General features: G+C 38.3%; 1 protein-coding gene across 4 annotated transcripts in view; it reads left to right on the forward strand.

Annotated features, from left to right (window-relative positions):
- Nucleotides 1-17,094, forward strand: part of LOC105090671 (V-type proton ATPase subunit S1-like protein) — a 37,336-nt gene extending 20,242 nt beyond the window's left edge. For 3 of the 4 annotated variants that reach the window (XM_031447578.2, XM_064482122.1, XM_031447592.2), the window contains 6 exons: nt 441-487; nt 737-795; nt 2,278-2,513; nt 7,688-7,738; nt 12,085-12,313; nt 16,691-17,094. In XM_031447578.2, coding sequence (XP_031303438.1) covers nt 441-487; nt 737-795; nt 2,278-2,513; nt 7,688-7,738; nt 12,085-12,313; nt 16,691-16,993 — 925 coding nt within the window. In that variant the 3' untranslated portion in view covers nt 16,994-17,094. Of the gene's footprint in view, nt 1-417; nt 488-736; nt 796-2,277; nt 2,514-7,687; nt 7,739-12,084; nt 12,314-16,690 lie in introns of all 4 variants that reach the window. The other variant, XM_031447602.2, reaches the window with a different exon arrangement.
- The last annotated feature ends 4,839 nt before the right edge of the window (nt 17,095-21,933 follow it).

The raw sequence follows: 21,933 nt of genomic DNA on the forward strand, positions 1-21,933 counted from the left end.
TATTTTTTTAATAAAAAGCATTGGATATTTTCACTTTAATATGCTAACAATATAATGTATAAAATTACACTGTAAAATATTTTATTATGTTTTATTATTTGGTTATTTGATTTATTTGGTTATTATTTATTTTTTGTTAAACCTCAGCGTCTAGCACACTGCTTGGAACATAGTAGACTATTCAGTGAATAAAGATTAGGGTCGATACTTAAAATTTTGTTCTTCTTTAAAATGTTCAGTCTTTTCCTTGTTTTCTTTGAAGAACAGATATAGTATTACTTTTTAAATCAGAAATTCATACTCAAAAGTGTACAGTTTTGACAGGCTAAGATTCTGCTCCTCTATTCTGAGATGTAATAAACCAAAATATTCTCCTTAAAATTTCATGTAATACCTAAAATGTAGATATTTGTTTAGCATCTTATTTTTGTTTTTTCTAGTTTCAGCTCTCGAACATCTTCAAATAAAGAAGTGGTTATAAAGAGCGGTAAGACCTGTAATTGTCCTTATGGGGGCGTTGAGGAAGGGTTTTGTCTGTGATGGACTTCCCTGAACGCCGGTACTTGCATCAGGAGTCTCTCATGTGAAAATCTCTTAAACTAGTGTATTCTAAATCATGAACCAAAAGAGACTCAAACCTGGTACATTTCACAGTCTTTAGCATATTCTTGTCACTCAATTACTTTAATAAATCAATGACATTTACCCTTTGTACTCATATCATTTTATTTGACAGATCAGCAGAATAATCGAGATACAAAGCCAATGCAGAATTTCACAATACCAGTCACACAGGTATGGACATGTTAGGAAACTAGATTGTATCTTTAAAAAAAAATGTAAACACATTTCAATTAGATCAGAGCCACTATGAAAATATAAATAATAATTCTATTAATAACCAACATTTTTACTTGAACTTTGGGTGGGGAAATGTATTATGGTAATGTTATAGTTGAGAAAGATTGAAGTTTCATTTGCTCTCATATTTCATTACAATATTCAGTTTTACTTTTGTTACTTTCCAGACTGGATCAGAATAGTAACTGTTTATCTCTGGTTACTGGTAAACTTGGGTTGCTGCTGCCTGTTTAATTTCTCTTTTATCTGTACTTAGACTAGAGTAATTGGTGTGAAATAGTTGATCTAGGTAAGTAGATCTTTCAGATAGAGACCTGCTTTTGTGACTCCAGACTGATGTACTGAGGTGCACTGTCTTGTGCTTCCTGGTAATCTACAAAAGTTTCATAAGATGTAGAACAAGGTTAGAATACCTTGCTAGTTTATGTATATTAAGTGGTCTGGAGTTGCTCTGTCTAAGACAGTAGACTCTAGCCACATGCAGCTACTTAAATTTAAATTCAAACTGAATAATGTTAAGTAAAATTAAAAATTAAGCTCCTCAGTTGTCCTGGCTACATTTCCAGTGCATAATAGTCAATGCCCCAGAATGTCCTATTAGACATTAATGGTCTGGAGAATTATGCTTGATTTCTAGAAACCTCTTGTTTTCTTCAACATGTTAATTTCTTAACTTAAAGTTTTGAATTATTTGGGTTCCTATGATATTGTTTTTTGAAAAGATTACTGCCATTAGTTTCATGGCATGGTGAATTTTTAAAAAAATAGACTTTTTTTTTTTTAGTAGTTTTAGGTTTACAGAAAAAATTGAACAAAAGTACAAAAGGTTCCCATATACCTTCTCAGTCTACCCACACACCCAATTTCCCCTATACTTAAAATTTTGCATTAGTGTGGTACATTTGTTAAAACTGATGATCCACTATTGATACATTATTAACTAAGTCCATGTTTTGTATTAGGATTCACTCTTTGCGCTGTATGGGTTTTAACAAATGTATAATGATACCTATCTACTATTACAGTATCACACAGAATAATAGTTTCATGGCTAAATATCTACTGCCCTCCACCTATTTATTCCCTTTTCCTCCCCCTACATGGTGACTGATGACTTTTTAAAGTCATTATTGCTAATGTTATCACTTTCAAAGCTGGTTTTTTGTTTGTTTTTATAATTTCATCATTTCCATTTCTAGTGCTTTGTGGAATGGGGCTAATGTACCTTTCAGGTATACCTATCATTTTTAGGCTTGTTAGGATCAGGTCCACCCATCTCCTTTTCCCCACAAGAGCGTAGACTCTCAAGCTAACAGAGTTCCAACAGGATTTGAATTGGCTCTTTTCCTTCCAAGAAACCTTTTGTACCATGGAAACAAATTTGTATCTTAAATTTTGTTTATTTGGTTTAATTAGGCTCTCAACTACAGTCTGAGCAGACAAAGACATTTAGAAAAAGAACCTTGGAATGCATTCAGTTATTATAACCCGGTTAATATCTCCATGGATGGAATTCCCTGCATTCTCTTCTGGGCGAAAAGAATAACAATTAAATTTAAGAATCAGACCTGGCTGGACCTTACAGAAGAAGCTTTTGGCCAGAAGGCAACAGTGGATGCTGGCAATTCAAATTGCAGTGAAGAAAGTGCCATGTAAGTTGACCCCTTTACTGGAGCAAGCCTTTAGGGTGAGTGTAGCCTGTTAACTGGGTGGTCCAGTCTTCTGTCATTTCAGAAAATAGAAGTAGGCTTCTTTGTACATGACCCTGACATGCATTTCTGAGGAAATATTTAATGTCTAAAATGAAAGAATAAGTCAGAAATTAATTTTTTTTAATTTCTTAGTTTTCCCAGCAATTTTCTTCTGAACACTTTAGCTAATTGTTATAATACCTTATGGAAAATCAGAGTTCTGAAAATGAGGGTTCCCAAACTCATTCTGAAAAAGAGAAAGGATTCCAGGCTTGATATCAACTCCAAATGTGAAGTATCAAACTACATTTGTCTCAGCAAGGAGGAAATTACATGTCAATGATCAGAGTCATAAATATTCTAGTAGGTGAAACTGAGAAAACTGACTCTAGCCAGGTCAGATGTTTGATTATAGGAAGTGTTCTAAAGTTGTGGAACATTGCCTGTTTGCAAATGTGCAAGGGTACCTTTGGCCAGATTTCAGAGAGTTCTTTAGGGTATTTAAAAATGATTAGAATAATTATATTTGAGATAGCAGATTAAACAAATACCCCTTTTGAAGAGGAAGTCAGTTTGCAGTGCCTTTCTCTGCTTTTCAGTCATCTAGGCAAGTATTTTTTGCTTGTATTTGTTTTGGTCCAGGGGGAGGAAGCCTGGCACATCCCACTTGCTTTCTATAAACCTCATTGCTTTAAACATTTGTTGGTATAATGGAGGCTTTTGGAAAATTCTCTGCATTTGTTTTGGCCTGGTTTAGATGGGGAGAATGCTTTGCATAAACCATAACATACTGTGTGTTTGTTTCTCTGTATTCTTATATCCTTTGGTGGAAACACATTTTTATTCCTGAACTTCTCATTTAAAAATTCTTGATGATGGATAAAAATAGATTGTATTAATATACACTTACAAGTTATATTACAAGTCTTAGTAAGTATCTTGCTATTTAGAGTGACTATCTCTTATTAGAGAACTAGGAAATTGTAAGCCTAAGCATTAGAGTCCTCCCAGATTTGTTTTTTCTGTTACAGCACGCCTATCAAAAAGACTCCAGCACTGCTGAGAGCTCAGGACTTTTTCCTCAGGCTCTAATTAATTACCTACAGGGCTCTTTATTTGTGGTCAGCTGCAGGGAGAGAGATTACCTGGAGATCATCTTGCCTGTCCATGGCTGACTGGCCTTCCTTGATTCCATTTATCCTGACTCCAGGGTATTTGTGGGGAAGATCAGGGCACCACAGCTTTTTGCTGGGCTTTAGAAACCTTAATTATCTCTGGGAACCTAGAGACAGAAAAGATGAAAACTTAGCTTATAGGCCCAGTTCTCCCAATGAGCTCTGTGAATTGACAAACAGGAGCCGCTGTAGGACCATCATCTGTGAGACGGAGGTGATGGCATCTGTCACTTGCGACCAACAGGGCTTGAGCACTTGGTATCAGCCGGGCACCTTGTGAGGACTTCACAGGTAGTTATCTGTTATTCCGCACAATGCTATTGCAAACAAGTCCTTGAGTCAGAGTTACAGTTGTCATCTGTGTTTCAGGTGAGAAAATCAAAGCTCACAGGTTAGGAAGATCTAAGATTGTATAGCTTGTATGGTAATAGAGCTGGGGTCTAAAACGTCTTTAACAATGCCATCTTACCTCCTCTCTCTCGGCCCTGTCTCATAGGGGTGTGAAAACAAATGAGGAAATGTATGCGTGAGAACTTTGTCAAGTACTACTCAAAGTACTAGTATTATCTTCCTAAGATACTAGTAATAATTAGGATAAAATAGTGTCTGGTTACTTGTTGGAGAGGCCTAGGGGCCTTTGTTTTCACAATACACAAATTAATGATTGGGTGAGACCTGACTGTTTTTCTGTCACTGCCCATGAATTTTAGTGGGTGACTCCCAAGTGTGCATCATCCACCTTTTGGAGTCCTGCTCAGGCGAGTGTGCAGGCCTCCTGGAGAGCCCATGCAAGGGCGTGGGTGGGAGGCTTCCCAGGATGTAAGGGCCTCAGGGACCAGCTACTGAGACTGTTCCTGATTCCTGTGAGTTGCATAGATTAGTGAGATGCCTTTGCTGGGCTGGCAAGGAAATCTTATATTCAAGAACCAGAAAGGGAGTTGTGGAAAGAACAAACCCAAGCAAAGACATAACCATGTAAGGTCAAAAACACAGATTAAAAAAAGATGACCATATTTTAGTGCTTAGAAACAAAATGTTCAGGGAAAGGCAAATTGTTGGCAGACAGATTTGCTATGAAAGTCTTTTTAAATAGTGAAAGCCCTACAAATAGAGCATAATCCCAGCATCTGTGTGTATTTTGAATTTAGACAATTATAGTCTGACGAATTGAGAATCTGTTTTAAATATGGGAGGGTAGGGCCCTTGGAAGAGTAAAAGGAGCTTTTTTTTTTTGAAGGACTCCCTAGGTTGTATTTCCCTTTCATGTTCCCAGGTTATGGTGCAGTGCTTGGCATAGATTTTCACTGAGTGCTGAATTTGCTTTGTTGAAATCGGACCTCGTGTTCTTTGCTCTGCAACAGAGCACGTTAACAGCTTTCACTGAAACCAGGGCTGCTGGAGAAATCTCTGGGGGCATCAGAAGCATAGAGGCTGTTGAGCTGCTCCATCAGAGATTCTGGTGGGCTCAGCATGGCTTTGCTTTGAACTTAACTTCGTTAGCTGGAGAGCCAGTTTGTGGATAACTATACTATTCTGATTCCTTGGGAGAACTGGAGAAATTTCTGTTAGAATAAGTGGCTAGTCAAATTTATAAAGTACAATCCAAGAAATGCATTTCATTTCTTTAAAGTATTTTCAGTAATTTGTAACAGATTATCAGAATATTGTTAGAGAAAAATCCTCTTGAAGACTGCTTTACTGAGTAAATTAGCTTATGAAGTGTTTGTAAATGAGTGCTTCTAATGTGTCTAAGCTTACGATGTTAAGAAATAAAGATATTTCTTTTAGTGATCTTATTAATATGGTGTTTTATAAATACCCCTTCCCTTTTCTCTATATGTAGTATGAAGATAAACTTCAGCTCAGTCACTGACATTTCTATTTTTGGATAAGTGGTACCAAATTAATGAGATTATATTTGTGTGATTTTTTTTTAAGTGTGTAATTGGACGTTTTATAACCATCTACTTCTGCTTTTTTTTGGTTTTATAATGTATATTGAGGTGTTATAATTTCTAGACATTATAATGTCACATCAGTGCCATCCTTTATATATTTAATTTCTCACATATTCCCATTTTAGTTGTTTATTTAGCTTTTTATAATTCTTATTTTCAACCTATTGAAATTTAAATGGAATATGCTAAACTGCACATATTTAAAGTGTACAGTTTTGGTCAGTTTTGACATATGTTTGAAACCATCACCACAATCAAGACAGCAAATATTTTCATCATACTCAGAAGTTTCCTTGTGCTCCTTTGTAATCTGTCTCTCTGCCATTCCCACTTCTCCAGGTAACCACTGTTCACTTTCTATCATTATAGATTAGTTTGCATTTTCTAGAATTTTATGTAAATAATCGTATAGTGTACACTCTTTTTAGTCTGGCTTCTTTCACTTAACATAATGATTTTGATATTTTTCTACGTTATTGCATGTATCAAAGGTATGTTCCTTTTTATTGTTCAGTAGTAAGTACTCCTTTGTATGGATATACCATAACTTATTTATCCATCCACCTCTTGGTGGACATTTGTTTTTCCCTCAGTTTTTAGTAACTTTCTAAATAAAGTTGCTATAAACATTCATGTACGAGTCTTTGTAGGAACATATATTTTCTTTTCTCTTAAATACCTAGAAGTGGAATGGCTGCATCATATGGTATGTGTAGGTTTAGCTTTTTAAGAAACTGCCAAGCTGGTTTTTTTAATCATTGTAGCATTTATCCACCAGCATTGTATGAGAGTTCCAGCTGCTTCACATCCTTACCAACAACTGGTATGGTCAGTATGGGATTATAGAGAAAGTATTTTTATGTTTTTGTATGGTTAGTAATTTCTGAACAAATTTTTTCAGGATCTCGGTTAAAAGATAAGTCTTGGAGTTAGTAAGAGATGTACCTCCTCAGAGGAACGTGATTATGTGCTCAGGACCATCGAGATATTCCAGGGCTTAGAACCCAGAGAGGCTTTTTATCTCCCCTTTGGAGACATTTATTTACATACATGGGTGTTAGACATGCAGCCATTTGTCTCCTTCATGGTGAGCTGTTTGATCCCATCCAAAGGTTAATAAAAGTCATATACTTTTATTTCCCAAAGAAAATGTTTGACACTGAGAAAGCAAATGTTTATCTCCCTCTCTTAGGAGGTTAAGGAGGACCCCTGCCTCTCTTCTGTATAAACTCCTACAGTCACAATTTTAGTGTTCTTCACCTATGCTATAAATCTCTGTATGTACAGGATGACATCTGGCTCTCATCATATTGCCCAGGAGGAAGAAGCAGGCTAAAAAGAGAACCAATATGGTTATTGCTCTGGGTTAGTAATGATCTGTCTCTGCTCTAGGAAATCTTGTGTTAACATTTAGAAAAATGTGAATAAATGTAGATGTTAAAGGCTTAAGAGTAGTTTTTTAAAAAGTTGTTAAAACATTCTGATTACCATGGTATTGTATTGTGGTTTTATTTTATATTTTCCCAATGACTAATGATGTTGACATCTCTTCATGTACTTATTAGATATTTGTATATCTTCCTTTGTGAAGTGCATTGTCTTTTGAGCATTTTGAAGCTGGATTGTCTCCTTATAATTGAGCTGTTAGTGTTATTTGCTGTATTTCAGATACAAGTTCTTTGTGTATGTGTGTTGTGAATATTTTCTCACATTCTGTGGTTTGCTTTTTTTTTCTTAACAGTATCTTTTGAAGAGCAAACATTTTTGAATTTAATAAAGTCCAATTTATCAGTTTTTTTCTTTTATAGTTCATGGTTTTATATTTTTTCAAGAAACTGTTGCATACCCCAAGATTTCAGAAATGTTCTTTTATGTTTCTTATATGTATCTTATAGTTTTAGTTGTTACATTTAGGCCTGTGATCCATTTGGAGATAATTTTTGAATATAGTGTGGAGTAAGGGTTATTTCTACTTTGATGGACTGTGTTTCTGTTTTCTTAGGTTGTCTCTCAAGTTTGGTGATGCTGGAAATCCCAAAGGTCTTGATATAAGGTAAGTATGGATATCATTTTGGAATATCATAGGTTTAGCACTTCAGATTAACTCCATATAATTTATTAATTCAACAGGTAGGTATCAAGGGCCTGCTATGTGACAAGCACTGTGGCATGTGAAATGCCACACATATGTAATTACACTGACGAGTCAGTGGTGTTATGATGGGATCCTATAGTAATACTTTCTTTAGTTTCAAAGCATCTATACTTTATCCTTCTTCCATTAGGGACCTAGAAAACACATGAACCTAGGAATGTGATACCCTTTTCCTCTGAGCAAAGAATAACATATATTTAAAGCTCTAAAGTTGGGCTCTAGTTTGAAATTATTTTCTATATATAGCTCCTTAAAACTGAGTCACACGTATTATTTAACAGTAATGAAAAATTCTCTATTAGCAGAGTTCCCCAGCAGACAATCAGCATAGGCCTACATTTTTCTGTGTTTATGTATGGAATAATGCATCTGCCTGCGGTGGTTTATCCAAGCAGTTAGGAACTGCTCTGGAGGTAGGGGGCAATTTGAAGGCATTAAAATTTTTTTTCTTATAAAAATGTTTCCCTTCCTGTAGGACCAACCAGTTAGTGGAGATAAGTAGCTGTGTCTTTAGCATTACTTGAAAAAGCAGCAGGATGTGCTAGAGCAGTCTTCCCTAAGCTGTGTTATGTGGAACACTTCTGCTCATGTAAATGTTTATAATATTCCCCAGAAAAGGGATCCTGTAGTCAAATGTGTTTGAGAAAGACTGCATACCTCCTCTTGGAGATTCATAGTATAAATTTGTATATTGAAGCTTCTGTGAAGACATGCCCTTAAGAGGAAGATTGCTGTACTTGGTGACTTTGATTAACTTAGCATTTCCTACATTTAACCTTGGAAAGCTCTTGCCACAGAACATTTGCCCATGTATCATGGGACACTAGTGTTTCACTGGTCGTAATTTAGAATTTACATGCCATCATCTTTCAGAGGAACTTTATAAGGAAAATTAAATTCCACAAGGTAACAAAACACGTATACATATCTGTTTGATATAGGAATGGGGAATATTTTTGATTCAAATAGTACTCTTTTGTTTTTTTACCAAAAGGAAAGTAACTTTATGATTATTTTTTCTGATGATAAAGCTATGCACCAGACACTGTATTCCCTTGGGCATTTTCATTTGAGAACACTACAGTTCACCAGCTCAACTGCCAGCCTTTCTTTACCTAAAAGCTTTCTCAGGCCTAAAAGGCCCACTGCCTCCCATCCTTACCTCAGCAGCTCTCAACCAGTGACTGAAAGAAGTCTATAAATATCCCAGCTCCCTCCCCCTCAGGTGAGATAACTCAGAGGTGTGTGTCCTGCTTGTCTCCCAGGATTCCTCATCGGCATTAAACACCAGTTGCTCACAGTGGAAACTTGTTTAACTGTGTCCTTTGGGGCTGCCTTCTAATCCTCTGTCGTTTCTCTTTGCTCCAGTCTATGTATTTTGAATGACTAAATTCCCAAATAAATTTGGGATCGCCTCCACAGAATAATTGTATTATAATTGCATTCACATCCTTGTCTGTTTCTCTAGGAGCACAAACTAAGACAAGGTTATACATGTCCATTGAAAATAGAAAAATCAGAAAATAATGAGCTATAAAAAGAAAATGAAAATCATTCATAATCCAACCACTATTGGTGATCACTATTAACATTTGTTTTTCCTATTTTTACTTTTTTTATTGTGGTAAAAGTTACATAACATAAAAGTTACCATTTTAAAGTGTTCAGTTCCATAGCATTTACTACATTCACAGTGTTGTACAGTCATCACCTTTATGTAGTTCCAGAACATTTTATCTCCCCAAAAGGAAACTACATACTCATTAGCAATCACTCCGCATCCCCCTTCCCAGCCCCTGGCAGCCACCAGTCTGCTTTCTATCTCTATGGATTTGCTTATTCTGGACATTTCATATACATGGGATCATATAACATACGACCTTTTATTTCTGAATTTTCCAGTGTATACTTTTGAAAGAGCAACTTGGAAGGGCAGAAACTGAAGTAGGCACACACCCTCCATCCACACCCCTCCATCCCTCTCCCTGTTCAATGTCAGACACCTGTGTGATTGCTAGGGGAGCTGGCTGCTGGAGCACCCTTTGCCTGCATGTCCACCAGAGGGCCAGACATCCCCCAGTGCAGCCCTGACCAGAGGTATGAGGTGTTTCCAGATCTCCCAGCAGGACAGAGCCAAAATCTCCCTCCAGGGACTCTGCTGAATGAATGCCTTTACTTGTTCTCCCCTCCCTCCACCCATTTCCCATCTTCCCTGCCCTGTCCTTCTGGGATTTTTCTTAAAAAAATCACTTGTCCACAAATCCTTGTCTCAGAATCTGCTCCAGGAGCCAGCCGCATGTTCAAGAGGCCTGGGCAGAGGGTGTCATGTCCTCCAGGCCCATATGCATGCCTCTGCTGTCCCGAAGTGGGCCAGAGACACAGAGCCAAAGACCCCATGTGCTGGACAGCTATTTGGCAAAACAACCTGGTTTTTTCACCAGGAATGATTTTTCAAGCAGATCCATTGGTGCCTCAATGCATCCGTCTCACTGAGCCTGTCGTAACTGCCTCATTCTCAGGCTGTTAATCTGAAACAGGGCTGCAGACAATGTGGCAGGCTCTCTCCCAGCCCTGAGCCCAAGGACAGTCATTTCTGGGGAATCAAGAGCCAGCCTTCCCTTTCTGGGACTGACTCATCTCTCCCACTGCTCACCCTGGAACCTCTGACTCCAGAGCTCAGACCTGAGATATCTACTCCCTTCATCCTGGCCTTCAGCATTCTTGGTGGATTGTTGCAGTGGTCAGGATTGGCCGGGCTCAACTACATCCCTGAAAACACCTTCAGTATCTGACTTAGGTGCCCAGGGTGAGCTGGGGGTGTCCAAGATAACATCGGATGTTTATAACACCAGGCACAACACAGGGCACTCGCCATGCATGGCCCTTTTAACTTAAACAAGCATAACCCATTTTACAGATGAGGAAACCAAGGCCTAGAGAGGCTGTTTAACAACACTTTTCATAGGATTAATAAAAGCAGTATTCGTGAGAACTCTTTTGGCTGCACAAAGCCGAAAGGGAACTGATTGATTAATGGGATTGAAAACAGTACCTTCAGGCTCAACTGAATCAAAGTGTTTAACCAGCCTCATCAGGGCAGCATCTTTCTCCATCTCTTGGCTCTGCTGTTCTCATGTTAGCTTCATTCCTAGGCAGGCAAGATGGTGGCCAGCAATTGTGAGCTGACAGTTATCCACTTAAAAGAGCTCTCTGTTGCCTGATAGCTGTAGCAGAAGCATGAGGATTGCATTTTACTGACCCAGCCTGAGGCATATGCCTCTTTCTAAGCAATCACAGTGATTAAAGGGCTGCAATACACTGATTGGCAGGACCTGTGAGACTTCACTGAGGAGGGAGAGGGTCAGGCCTATACTCACCAAGATGCTGTTCCCAGAGGAGCAGGATCATAGCCTGGAGGTAGGCAGAGCCAGGATCAAAACCCAAGCTTTCACCCTGAGCTATACTGATCTCAGTTGCTTTTTTTTTTTTTAATTGAAGTATATTTAATTTACAATTATTGTGTTAGTTTCAGGTATACAGCAAAGTGAGTGATTGCTATTAACATTTTGATCTCTGTCTTTCCAGAATCTTTTTCTGTGAAGTCACACATTTTTTAAATGAAAAAAGTTATCATGACATGCATATTATAACTTTCTTATTGCTAGAGAATATTCCATTTCAAAATGGCTAAGAATAAGGGCTCTGGTCTCAGATTGGATTCGAAGCCCAGCTCCAATGTTACTCCCTGAGTAAATTTGCAAAAGTTACTTATTTAACTCCTCTGTGGATAATAGTATTATCTATCTCATGGTGTTGTAGTGAAGATTAAATAATATACACATAAAGAACATAGAAAGGTGCTTGACTCATAGTCAGAGCTATTATTGTTATTTTTGACCATTATTTATTTAGCTTATTCTATGTTATTGTCCATTTAGTTTTTGTCAGTTTTTTGCAATAATAAAATTATTTTCATTCTAAAAAAGAAAATAACTCCAAACTTTATGTGTTTTTCCTTTTGTAGGAATTTGTATTGTTCACTTTTGGGGGCTGCCCTGTAATTTACTTTTATTCTCACCAATCAGGAGGCTGTTGTTCAGAACTAGAAAAGTAAAAGCCTTTCTCTGAGCCAGTTCTATTACCTGACAAAAGAGGGCGCGATTGTACTGTTCATAATCAATGTCCTGTGTCAGCAAATGTAAAAGTGCTCTGGGGGGTATTAACTGTTTTAAAATCATTTTCAGATTCACCCTTACCAATTACATCCAGAGCTGGTTTAGTTTGCACCGAGTTGAGATTATTTTCAATAATTCAGTTCAAGCATCTTTTAATGCAACTGGCATATATGCTCCGTCAAGTTACTCCTACCACTGCCAGCGTGTCAGCAGCCTGCAGCAGTACGATGCCCTTTTGTTGCCCAGTGACACCAATGATATGTCAAGCCTGTGGGAGGTCACTTTTGTTGATTTCCAGGTAATAAACTAAAACATATGCTTAATGTACCTGTGTGTTTTGAGCCAAAGAAACTCAGTGTTTGTTTGAAAACATAGATGTTTAAGGAGAAGAGAGGAGTGGAGATCTTTAAACTAATAGTGGTGTTTTTTCCCTTTGTCTTCTAAGGTATGAAATAGAATAGGATTGAGTATTTCCTCTTCCTGCACAGTGACCTCCCCACCCCCCACCCCCTTCCCAAGGACTTGCTTTTACATTCAGGTTTATCCAGTCACGAATAATTATCAGTGAGGAATGCTAGCAACCTAAGCTGAAGTGAAGCTGTGGCATGAAGCCCAGTGACTAACACTTCCTGGAGTGAGAGGCCCTTCTAGGGAGAGGAATTGTTGGACAATTATTTTATTTCCTTCAGGGAAGGGAGTAGTGATCCTATTAGGGCAGATAAGAAGTACATCTGTAGCATGAGTGACAGCTTTGGCGTTTAGCATAGGATTGGAACTGTCAGCCAGGGAGTCAAAAATATCCCAAAGATCCTCTTGAAGGTATTTGGGGAAAGGCATGAAGGCATAAGAGATTCCTTTGCACCTCCAGAATCTCAGGCTAAGAGACATTTGTCAATTTCCTTTATTCTGTTTACTGTGAAAAAAGCTTAACTTGTACTTCTGACACACTGAAATAGGCAGGGTTTTGCCTGTTCCTTTTATGGGCACTTCCTGATCTTTCCCATATACAAATACATATTTACTCCCCCACCCCTCAGCTTGGAGAAGTGTGGTGGGGTAATTTGGAGTAGGGAAAAATTTTGCATTTTGGAGTTAGAAAGACATAGTTTTGAATTAGTTCTCAGCCACTTGGGCAAATTACTTCACCCTCTCAGTTTCTGACCTGTCTTTACAAATGTAAAGAATTCATGGCCTAATATATGTGGCAACACCCAGGATTGTGTCAGGCATGGATTAACAGTAACTAATACTTACGAGTCCTCTTTGTGGGTCAACACTGTTGTAGTTATTTTACATACTTTGTCTTCAAAACTTACCATAATGCTGCAAGATAACTGCTGTTATCCCTGTTTTGCAAATGAGATGACTGAAACTCTAATGATTACATAATTGCTCAGTGATATAACTGGTAAAGAGGCAGAGGCAGAATTTGAATTATGGACTGTCTGGCTCCAAAGACACTTTACAATATATGTAATGTATATATATTCATATAATATTTATAAAGTATGTATTATATCTGTTTCTCTCTCTTGCCCTTTAAAAAGAGAAGTAGGCAGAAAGGACAATGAGGAGGTAATAATGAAAGGAAGGAATAATTCACAGATAATCTTACCTGATTAGAACAGATGAATTGACCGATTTATACCTTCACCTTGTTCCAGGAATGACTTACTATGACATGTAGAAATACTTCAAGAAGAATAATTTTGCAAAATAAGTAAACCATTTCACACCCATTAGGATGATGGTTACTAAAAAAACCAACAAAAACCCCCCAAAGCAAAAATAACAACTGTTGGCAAAGATGTAGGGAAATTAGAACCCTTGTACATTGTTGATGGGAATGTAAAATGGTGTAGCCACTATGGAAAACAGTATGGCGGTTCCTCAGAAAGTTAAACGTAGAATTACTGTGTGATCCAGCAATTCCATTTGGGAGTATATATCTAAAAGAATTGAAAACAGGTACTTGAATGGATATTTGTGTACCTATGTTCATGGCAGCATTATTGACAATAGCCAAAAGATGGACATAACCCAAATGTCCATCAGTGGATGAATGGAAAACAAAATCTAGCATATACATGTAATGGACTATTATTTAGCCTTAAAAAGGAAGGAACTTCAGATACATCCAACAACATGAATGAACCTTGAGGATATTCTACTATGTGAAATAAACCACACACAAAAGAACAAATATTTATATAATTCTGCTTATGAAGTACTAGAGTAGTCACATTTGAAGACAGAAAGTAGAATGGTGGTTGCTGTGGGCTGGGGGAAGTAGGGAACAGAGAGTTAGTGTTTAATGGAGACAGAGTTTCAGTTTTGCAAGATGAAAACAATTCTGGAGAATGATGGTGCTGACGGCTACACAGTGATGTGAATGTACTTAATGCCACTGAACTGTACACCTAAATATGGTTAAGATGGTAGATTTTATGTTATGTATATTTTACAATGAAAAATGTAAAACAAAACAAAAAAAATAGACATGGTGTTAAGAAAAACAGAGGAAGAAAAGATCGGTTAGAGCCACTGGTGAAGTTGGTACACAAAACCACAAGATCATCTGTCTGCCCTGGCTAGAAGCAGCACAGTAATTTGGCTCTGAAGCTTTTGAACAGCCAGCATAAGAAAAAATCACCTGCTACATGTTCATGGGATTCACAAGACTACCTGAAGTGTGCTTGTGAGGAGCACATCCATCCTTGGTGCAGCATCCTCAACAGCAGCCTCACAGTGGACAGAGCACTGGGTGTTGGAGGTGGACCTTGTAAAACACCCTTCATGTGGGCAGATGCAGAATGCAAGCCCAGCCCAAGGAAGAAGTGGTGGTGGTGATGGAGGTTAAGGCATATATACAAAAGGCTACATTCCACGTATGCAGCTTCGCTGATCTGGCTTAATCTAGGAATAAAGTATAGAGTGATGTCACATGCATGGCAAACTCAGATGCCTCTGATAAAACTCAGATGCCTCAGGTGGGCCAGCTGGGGACTGTGGCAAAGTTGTAGTTGGCATCGCATGGAGTATATTTTTGCTTTGTAGGAATGCAGGCCCAGTATTGCTGGATCTTTTGACTTTTCAATTGAAGATAGGAATCTGGATTCTTGGAGGAAATTTTCAGGATATTTAGAAATCTGGGCCAAACAAAACTTACCTGTGGGGAAGATAACAGAGTGCTTGCAACCTCTAGTCCAGAACATGGATAGACAGCATATCTCTCAGGTATTCTCCACAGATACTGTTCTCAATCAAGTCTTAAGAATTAAGTGGCAGTCAACATGAGGATATTCACTATGGCTGGAATTGCAGCATCAGGTGAGGCCATCTTTTGTCTTTGAGGAGTTTGTCGTTGAGAAGGCCACTTTGCCTCTTTTTAGAGTGAGCAGGCCAACTATCCCAGAAGTCATACCAGGAGTCCCCTTCAGGAGTTGTTTTGGTTCAGTCTAGAGCTCAGATAGTTGGGTGAGCAAGACTCTTAAGGTCTATGGTATGATGGGTGACTGCAATCATTTAAGCATGGGAAAATGCTGGAGTGCCCACTTAAGTCATAAAAATGAATTCTTGGTAAAGCACTCATGGATAATTCAATTTTCTGATGCACCCTTCTAAAAGCAGCTAGGTGACTGAGGTGATGCTATATAGTATTATATTCTAAAAGCCAGCTGAACGTGGGAGCTGCCTCCCACAAATGATTGATCTCATTTAGAGTCTTTACTCTGTAGGCCATGTTTCTTCCATTGTGATAGTATTTAGATATTGGGGCCAGTTGTCGATTTGAACTTCCCCTAGTTCCAAGTAATTAAACCACTTCATTTGCACATATGAGAGAGCTTTTCTTTCTGTTCTCTGGGCAGATTGCAAGGGGTATATAGCTCTTCCAAAAGCAGTACTAAGTCTGCATGTTACAGCCAATAAAGAGGTTAGTGACTGGAGGAAGAAAAGACACAATTACCAAGAGTTACAGAGTTGTACTGAAAAGTGACTCTAAAGGCAAACTGCCCCGGTTTGAATTACAGCTTCAGTGCACTTAATACTGTGTGACTCTGGGCAAATTACTTAACTTTTCTGTCTCGGTTTCCTCATCCATAAATTGGAATACAGTAGTAACTTATTCAAAGGCTCTTGTGAGTATTAAACAAGTTAAGGCAGTGTCTAGTACATAAAAAATCTTTATTAAGTGTTAGCTTTTGTTATTATCTGTATTTTATGTCATTGGGAATCATGATATCTTCTCTTAAAAGACTCTTCCTACCTACTTCCTGTCAACAGAATCAAAGGCAGAGGAACCGAGACTTAATATTCTTTGTGAAATTTTTATTAACACTTACAAAATTTTGGAGACACCAGACATTGTGGTTTTAGATGAACCAAGATTCAGATTAAAAGAGGTTTTATTTCAGAGCCTTGAAAACTTTACTGGCTTCTTAATTATAACAACCATCTATCCCAGAGTTTCTGGCTCAGTCTTGATTTAAAATTAAATTTCACTCTCCTCCAAAACGCAGTCATATTTGTTAGATAATGTGTTTAAATTATTCAGAAAATATGGCCCCAGTATTTAAATTTGACTAATTAGGGGTCCAGGACCCCTAGCCCAACTGGGAAGTAGGTCTTAGGAGGAAAGAATATATCACTTCAACTCTTACCTTTCTCCTGACAGATCCAAGGCTTTACCATCAAGGGGGAACAATTTGCCAGGCCTCGAGACTGTGCCTCTTCTTTCTCGCCAGCCATTCTGATTGGCCTGGCAATGTCTCTGATCCTGCTGCTGGTGTTGGCGTACGCCCTGCACATGCTTATCTACCTGCGGTATCTGGACCGGCACTACGATTTCTTCGCCTCTCCGGCCCACTTCCCCCAGATGAAAGCTCGAGATGCAGCAGAAGAGAAGGAGCTGCTCAGGAGCCAGGGAGCCGAATGCTATGAACTGAGAAGCCAACAGATATGCAAGATTTATGTTTAACAGCACAGGTCCCTCTCCCACACGAAGTCCACAATAGACTCTGAAAGCAGCTGTTTTTGTTCTTTGCTGTTTGACTTGCAATATAAGGTTTTCACCAAAAAGCTTGATTTTTTTTAAAAGAAATGCATGCAAAGACTACATCTTGGAGCATCCACTGGCCTTCTTAGATAGACTTGGAGCAATGAAAAAGGTATCTCAGGAATCCCACAGAGGTCAGTGTTATTGCTGCCCCAAAGTTCTTGAAAGCAAAAGAATATAGCAAGTTAAGGAGACCCCCCAAAAAAGAATGATGCAATATAGATAAGGGAAAACACATTTGGTCCTCCTTGCCTGTGCCAATTTGCACGTGACAAATATAGAAATAATATTAGGTTATCTGGAAGTTCAGAATTTAAAATATAACATAGTTAGCATTTTTCAGAAATTATGTCCCAATTTTATTTTTAAAAATAGTCTTTTTTTCCCCCTTTCACAGAACTTTTTAGGGAAGACTGCTGTCAATATGGTAGACACTTTATTCAAGGACGTCCTTATCACTTACTTTGCTATTCATAGGTGGTGCAGTTCAATCTGTGAAGGAGTGATGATAGTCTTGGCAGTATTTTACCTTTTCCATTTGGTTGTGGTGCCAAAGCTTGTCTCATTTGTCTGATTTAGACCTCCATCAGCTTTCATAGGTGCCACTTGAATTAAACGACTAAATTAAGTAAAAACAGTGTGCTTGCTATGCACATACCACTCCAAGCCCCTTTCCAATGAGATAGTGTCCCATAAACTCTTCTTTAATATAAATTTTGAAGCCACCACTGATCTTATATAACCAGTTTCTTCCCCATGGATTTCCCCATAATCCTTTTCAGTTCTTGGAATATACTGAAGAATGGCTCACTCTGCATCCTCACCAAAGCTTCTCTAATATGACTTCTGTGTTAAAGAGATCTTATGTGTAAAAACTATCGCATTTTCCTAACTAGGGTTTCACCCATGACCTAGGTTCTATTAAGATACCATGCAGAAAACTTAGAAAGCAGTTGAGAACAATGTGGGGTAGGGTGTCATGCACAGAGAAATTGGATCGTCTCGGCAGCTGTGGTGATGGTTTTATAGCCTCATCTCATCTTTGATGCCAAGTATGAGCGATAATGATTGTTGGATTTCTGATAAAACAGTCTCACGTTGGACATTTCTTTTGGCTGCGTTATTCTTGGCTGTGAATGTAGATTGTAGCTGTCTCAGAATTCAGTAAGCTTCTAATAGTCTATAGTGAATTCCTTTCTGTTTTAATAGCTGGAGTAGATTCTTTAGTATGCAACTAAGAATCTTAATTTAAGTGCATAAAGATGATTGCAGGGAACACACCCTCAAGAAATTGGGAATCTGGGACTGATTATCTGACTCTCTTTAGCTTAAAACCAGAAGGGACTTTATTAGCATTAGAGTAAGGGAAACTGATAGCCCATTGCATTCCATAAAGAAATTTTCATTGTGGTTGCTTTGAGTGTCCGTTGGTGGTATAAATAGCTGCTGTGCTAGGCTGCAGGTACATGAAGTATCAACATAATTTATTGTTCAAGCTGGGTTGGCTTTTTCTAGCTGTGCTGGAGGGCTTACAGAGAGAAAATGATAGCTCAGGAGTTTAAATTCACAGCTCAAGACATGATAAAAAATCCAGGGAGTTTCTATAACTAATCTACAAGGATCTCTTACCTCTTGTCAGAGGGCTGGCATAATTGAAAATAAGACACAGGTCTGAACATGCAAATTGGTAAACTGCATTGCAGGTGAAATCTACAGCCTTGCCAGGTCTTATATGTACACAGGAACATTGATATCAAAATAAAAGAACCTTAAAATCGGAATGGTAACTTTTGGGAGAATTTAGACAACTTAATATTGAATTCCCAAACTCCATTAGGTTTTTCTTGCTAGTAGAATCATCCTCTCTGAGATGAAACTATTCCTGCCTTGCTTGAAGATTGTTTGATGACCTCACCAGAGATAGTTATTTGACCATTTTCCTCAATGTCTCTAGAAAATTAGTTTCACATTCTAGTATATCCTAGGGAACCAATTGCAAAGTTAAATATAGGAGAATAAAATTGCAAGGTTTTGCTAATTTATGTAAAAAAGATTTGAGGAATATATCTGGGAATGGATTCCAGAGGTGCCAGCTCAGAGAGTGAGGTGTATAATTTTAAATCAGGCTGAATTTTTTGACATAGGTTCTCTTACCAAATTTTTGAATTAATTGTGTTCGTTTGAGCAGCTGAGAGTATTTCTAAGAGTTTTCTCAGTTGGTTGATTGAAATCTGAGCTCAACAGTGACAGACACTAAATGAGGTAGGCTAGAAATTTCTTCATATACTATAGAGAAAGAAAAGACATTTGAAGTTCGAAAATTGGCATATAGGAATGGATTCATCATGTATAACCTGTTCTCCATCCTGATAACTATTTTCCTCTGTGAAAGACCAGAGGACCCTCCGTTTGTCATAGCACTGAGAAATACATTGGGAACATAGTGTCAGCATTTTTGGAAAGTGCTCTAGTGACTGTCCTCTGTAGGCTGTGGGTGAATATAAGAGATGCTAAACTTGAACTGGAATCCTTAGTCTCATAAGGATGCAGGGATCCTACAGTGACAGGTATCAAGTAGCAGCACAGCAACCTTAAGGGGCTGAAAGGTTTAATCAGATTAGATTATGTTTATTGATGGTAAAATGTTCCATGACACATGTGGCTAAGCAGTCCACTGAAATACTTGTTCATCAGAATAATAATAATAATAAATCTAGTTTTAGTGTAAAAAGACCTTATTTGAGCCATCATGGTGGACTCCTGGAACTGAGTCTGTTCATGACTCAAGAAGAGAGCTTTTGACTGAAGAAAGAACCTCGTAAAAGAGGGTCTTTGGTCTTCATAGCTAATGTTGAACATTATCATGAACATTTTTATGCTTGTCCATCAGGTATCTGTCTTTTTGCATCAGTTCTGGCATGTTCTGATTTTTAAGTAAAGAACTTAAACTATTCCCATGGGTACTTTTATTATTAACACAGTAGGTGTGTGATTATTGTCCTGTAATTGTTAGTGCTGCAGAAGCATAGCCCAAGAGATGTCTGCCTTCCTGGGAGGTCTGGAAAAATATGGCAAAGAAAGTGATGTTTGACATGAGTAGGAGTTGAGCAGACAGGTAATGTGAAGAAGGACAGATATAGCGGAAGGAAACATATGCAAAGACTGGACTTTCTCATGTGCAGAGAACTATGAATACGTGTGTCTGCGTAGGCACATACAGTGTATTGAGAGAAGTGAAAGTGTGATGCAGCTGGAAATGAAGAGAGCAAACAGATCACTGTGCTCAACTAAAGACTTAGAATCTTGAGGTAATGGAGGGGCCACTGAGAGGATTTTGGAGGATTCAGAGGTTGGTTCCATAAGACATAGCAGCCAATTGGAACGTCATAAATGACTGTTAGATATCTTGTTTTGGGTGCTAGTGGAAGGTGATGCCAATCTCTGGAATCAGGAAAAAACAGGTGAGGGTGGGAGTGAGAGTAGGAGATGCAAGATTCCTGTCCTATAATAGAGGTCTGAGTAGGTGGATATATGAATATGAGGCAAAATGAAGAGATCTGGACTAGAAATAGAAATTTAGAAATGTAGCAAATAAATTCTGTAAGTGTCCAACCCATATTGCTTTGCACCTTACCGTTTCAGTACATCTTGGCCCATCTCTCCATGGCCAGTAACTGTCCTTAGTGGCTGCTTTACCTGTGTTCATGGCAGGCTGGAAGTGCTAAGGAATTAATGCCCCCTGGGAGTAGCGTTGATGCAATGATTCTTAGAGGTTGTGTGTAAATACTCCAGCTCATTTGCTCCTTGACTGGAATAATTCTAGAGTGTGTTTTATACCTTTTCCTGGAGCTTCCTAGTAAGACTAAGCTCTTCCGCCCAGTGGGGCATCTTTGCTTGATAATATTCACTTCATTAACTCTCTTCTTTGCCCTGTTTTACTTACCTGATCCCCTAATGATATTGCCTAGCATCACCTCCAAAATAAACTGCTTGCATTCAAACCTTTGTCTCAGGTTCTGCTTCTGAGGAAACCCAAACTAAGACCAACAGTAATGGGTATAGGGGGGAAATTGAAAACAAGGTGGTAGAGGTGATGGAGAAATTAATGAGATCACCCAAGGAGAAGGGATAGGTAGATAATAGAGCTCTGTGGAACACCATTACTTACGGAGTAGGATAAGAAAAAGAAATCTAGTAGGAGCAATCAGAGAAGGAAGAAACCAAGAAAAGAATAGTGCCTCAGAAATCAAAAGGAAAAAGCTTTCAAGATGAGGGGAGTGGTCACTTACGTCAAATGCTGGAGAGAAATCAAATAAGAAGAGAACTAAGCAGTGTTTATTCCTTGGATTTGGTCAGTAGGAGGTCTTTGATGAACATCACACTCCATGGAAAAGAGAGAGTAGAGATAGCTCAGGGTATTTATTCCCCCGGTTTTCTCTTAGGGGGGAAAACTTGAACTGCTTGTATTCCTTATCTGAAGGTCATTGCTTCTTTTAAGATGGCCTCCTAGACATGACTCTGTCCTGGGTTTCAGTAGTTTCTTATTCACTTGTCCCTTTGGGCTCAGAGATGGTAACAACTCCATTGCTAGCAGCCCCTGGCTACTGCACTGTCCTTTGTGGGTCTCCTATCGCCTACTGGGACCTTCGTAAATGGTCCCTTTGTAAATAAACCCTCCTTAAATTATCCTATTTTGAGAGTACCTGCTTCTTGTTGGAAATCAGACTTATACAGAGGCTTAGATGAATTAGAATTTATTTGTTGCATTTTTGTTTTATATCTAAGCAGTTTTTCAGAAAATTTAAAACAGCTATTTTAATAAGATGGAGGAAACCTGAATATGTCGTAGGGTATGACGGCAG

Source organism: Camelus dromedarius, chromosome 3, assembly GCF_036321535.1.
Source record: "Camelus dromedarius isolate mCamDro1 chromosome 3, mCamDro1.pat, whole genome shotgun sequence".
Taxonomy (NCBI): Eukaryota; Metazoa; Chordata; class Mammalia; order Artiodactyla; family Camelidae; genus Camelus; species Camelus dromedarius.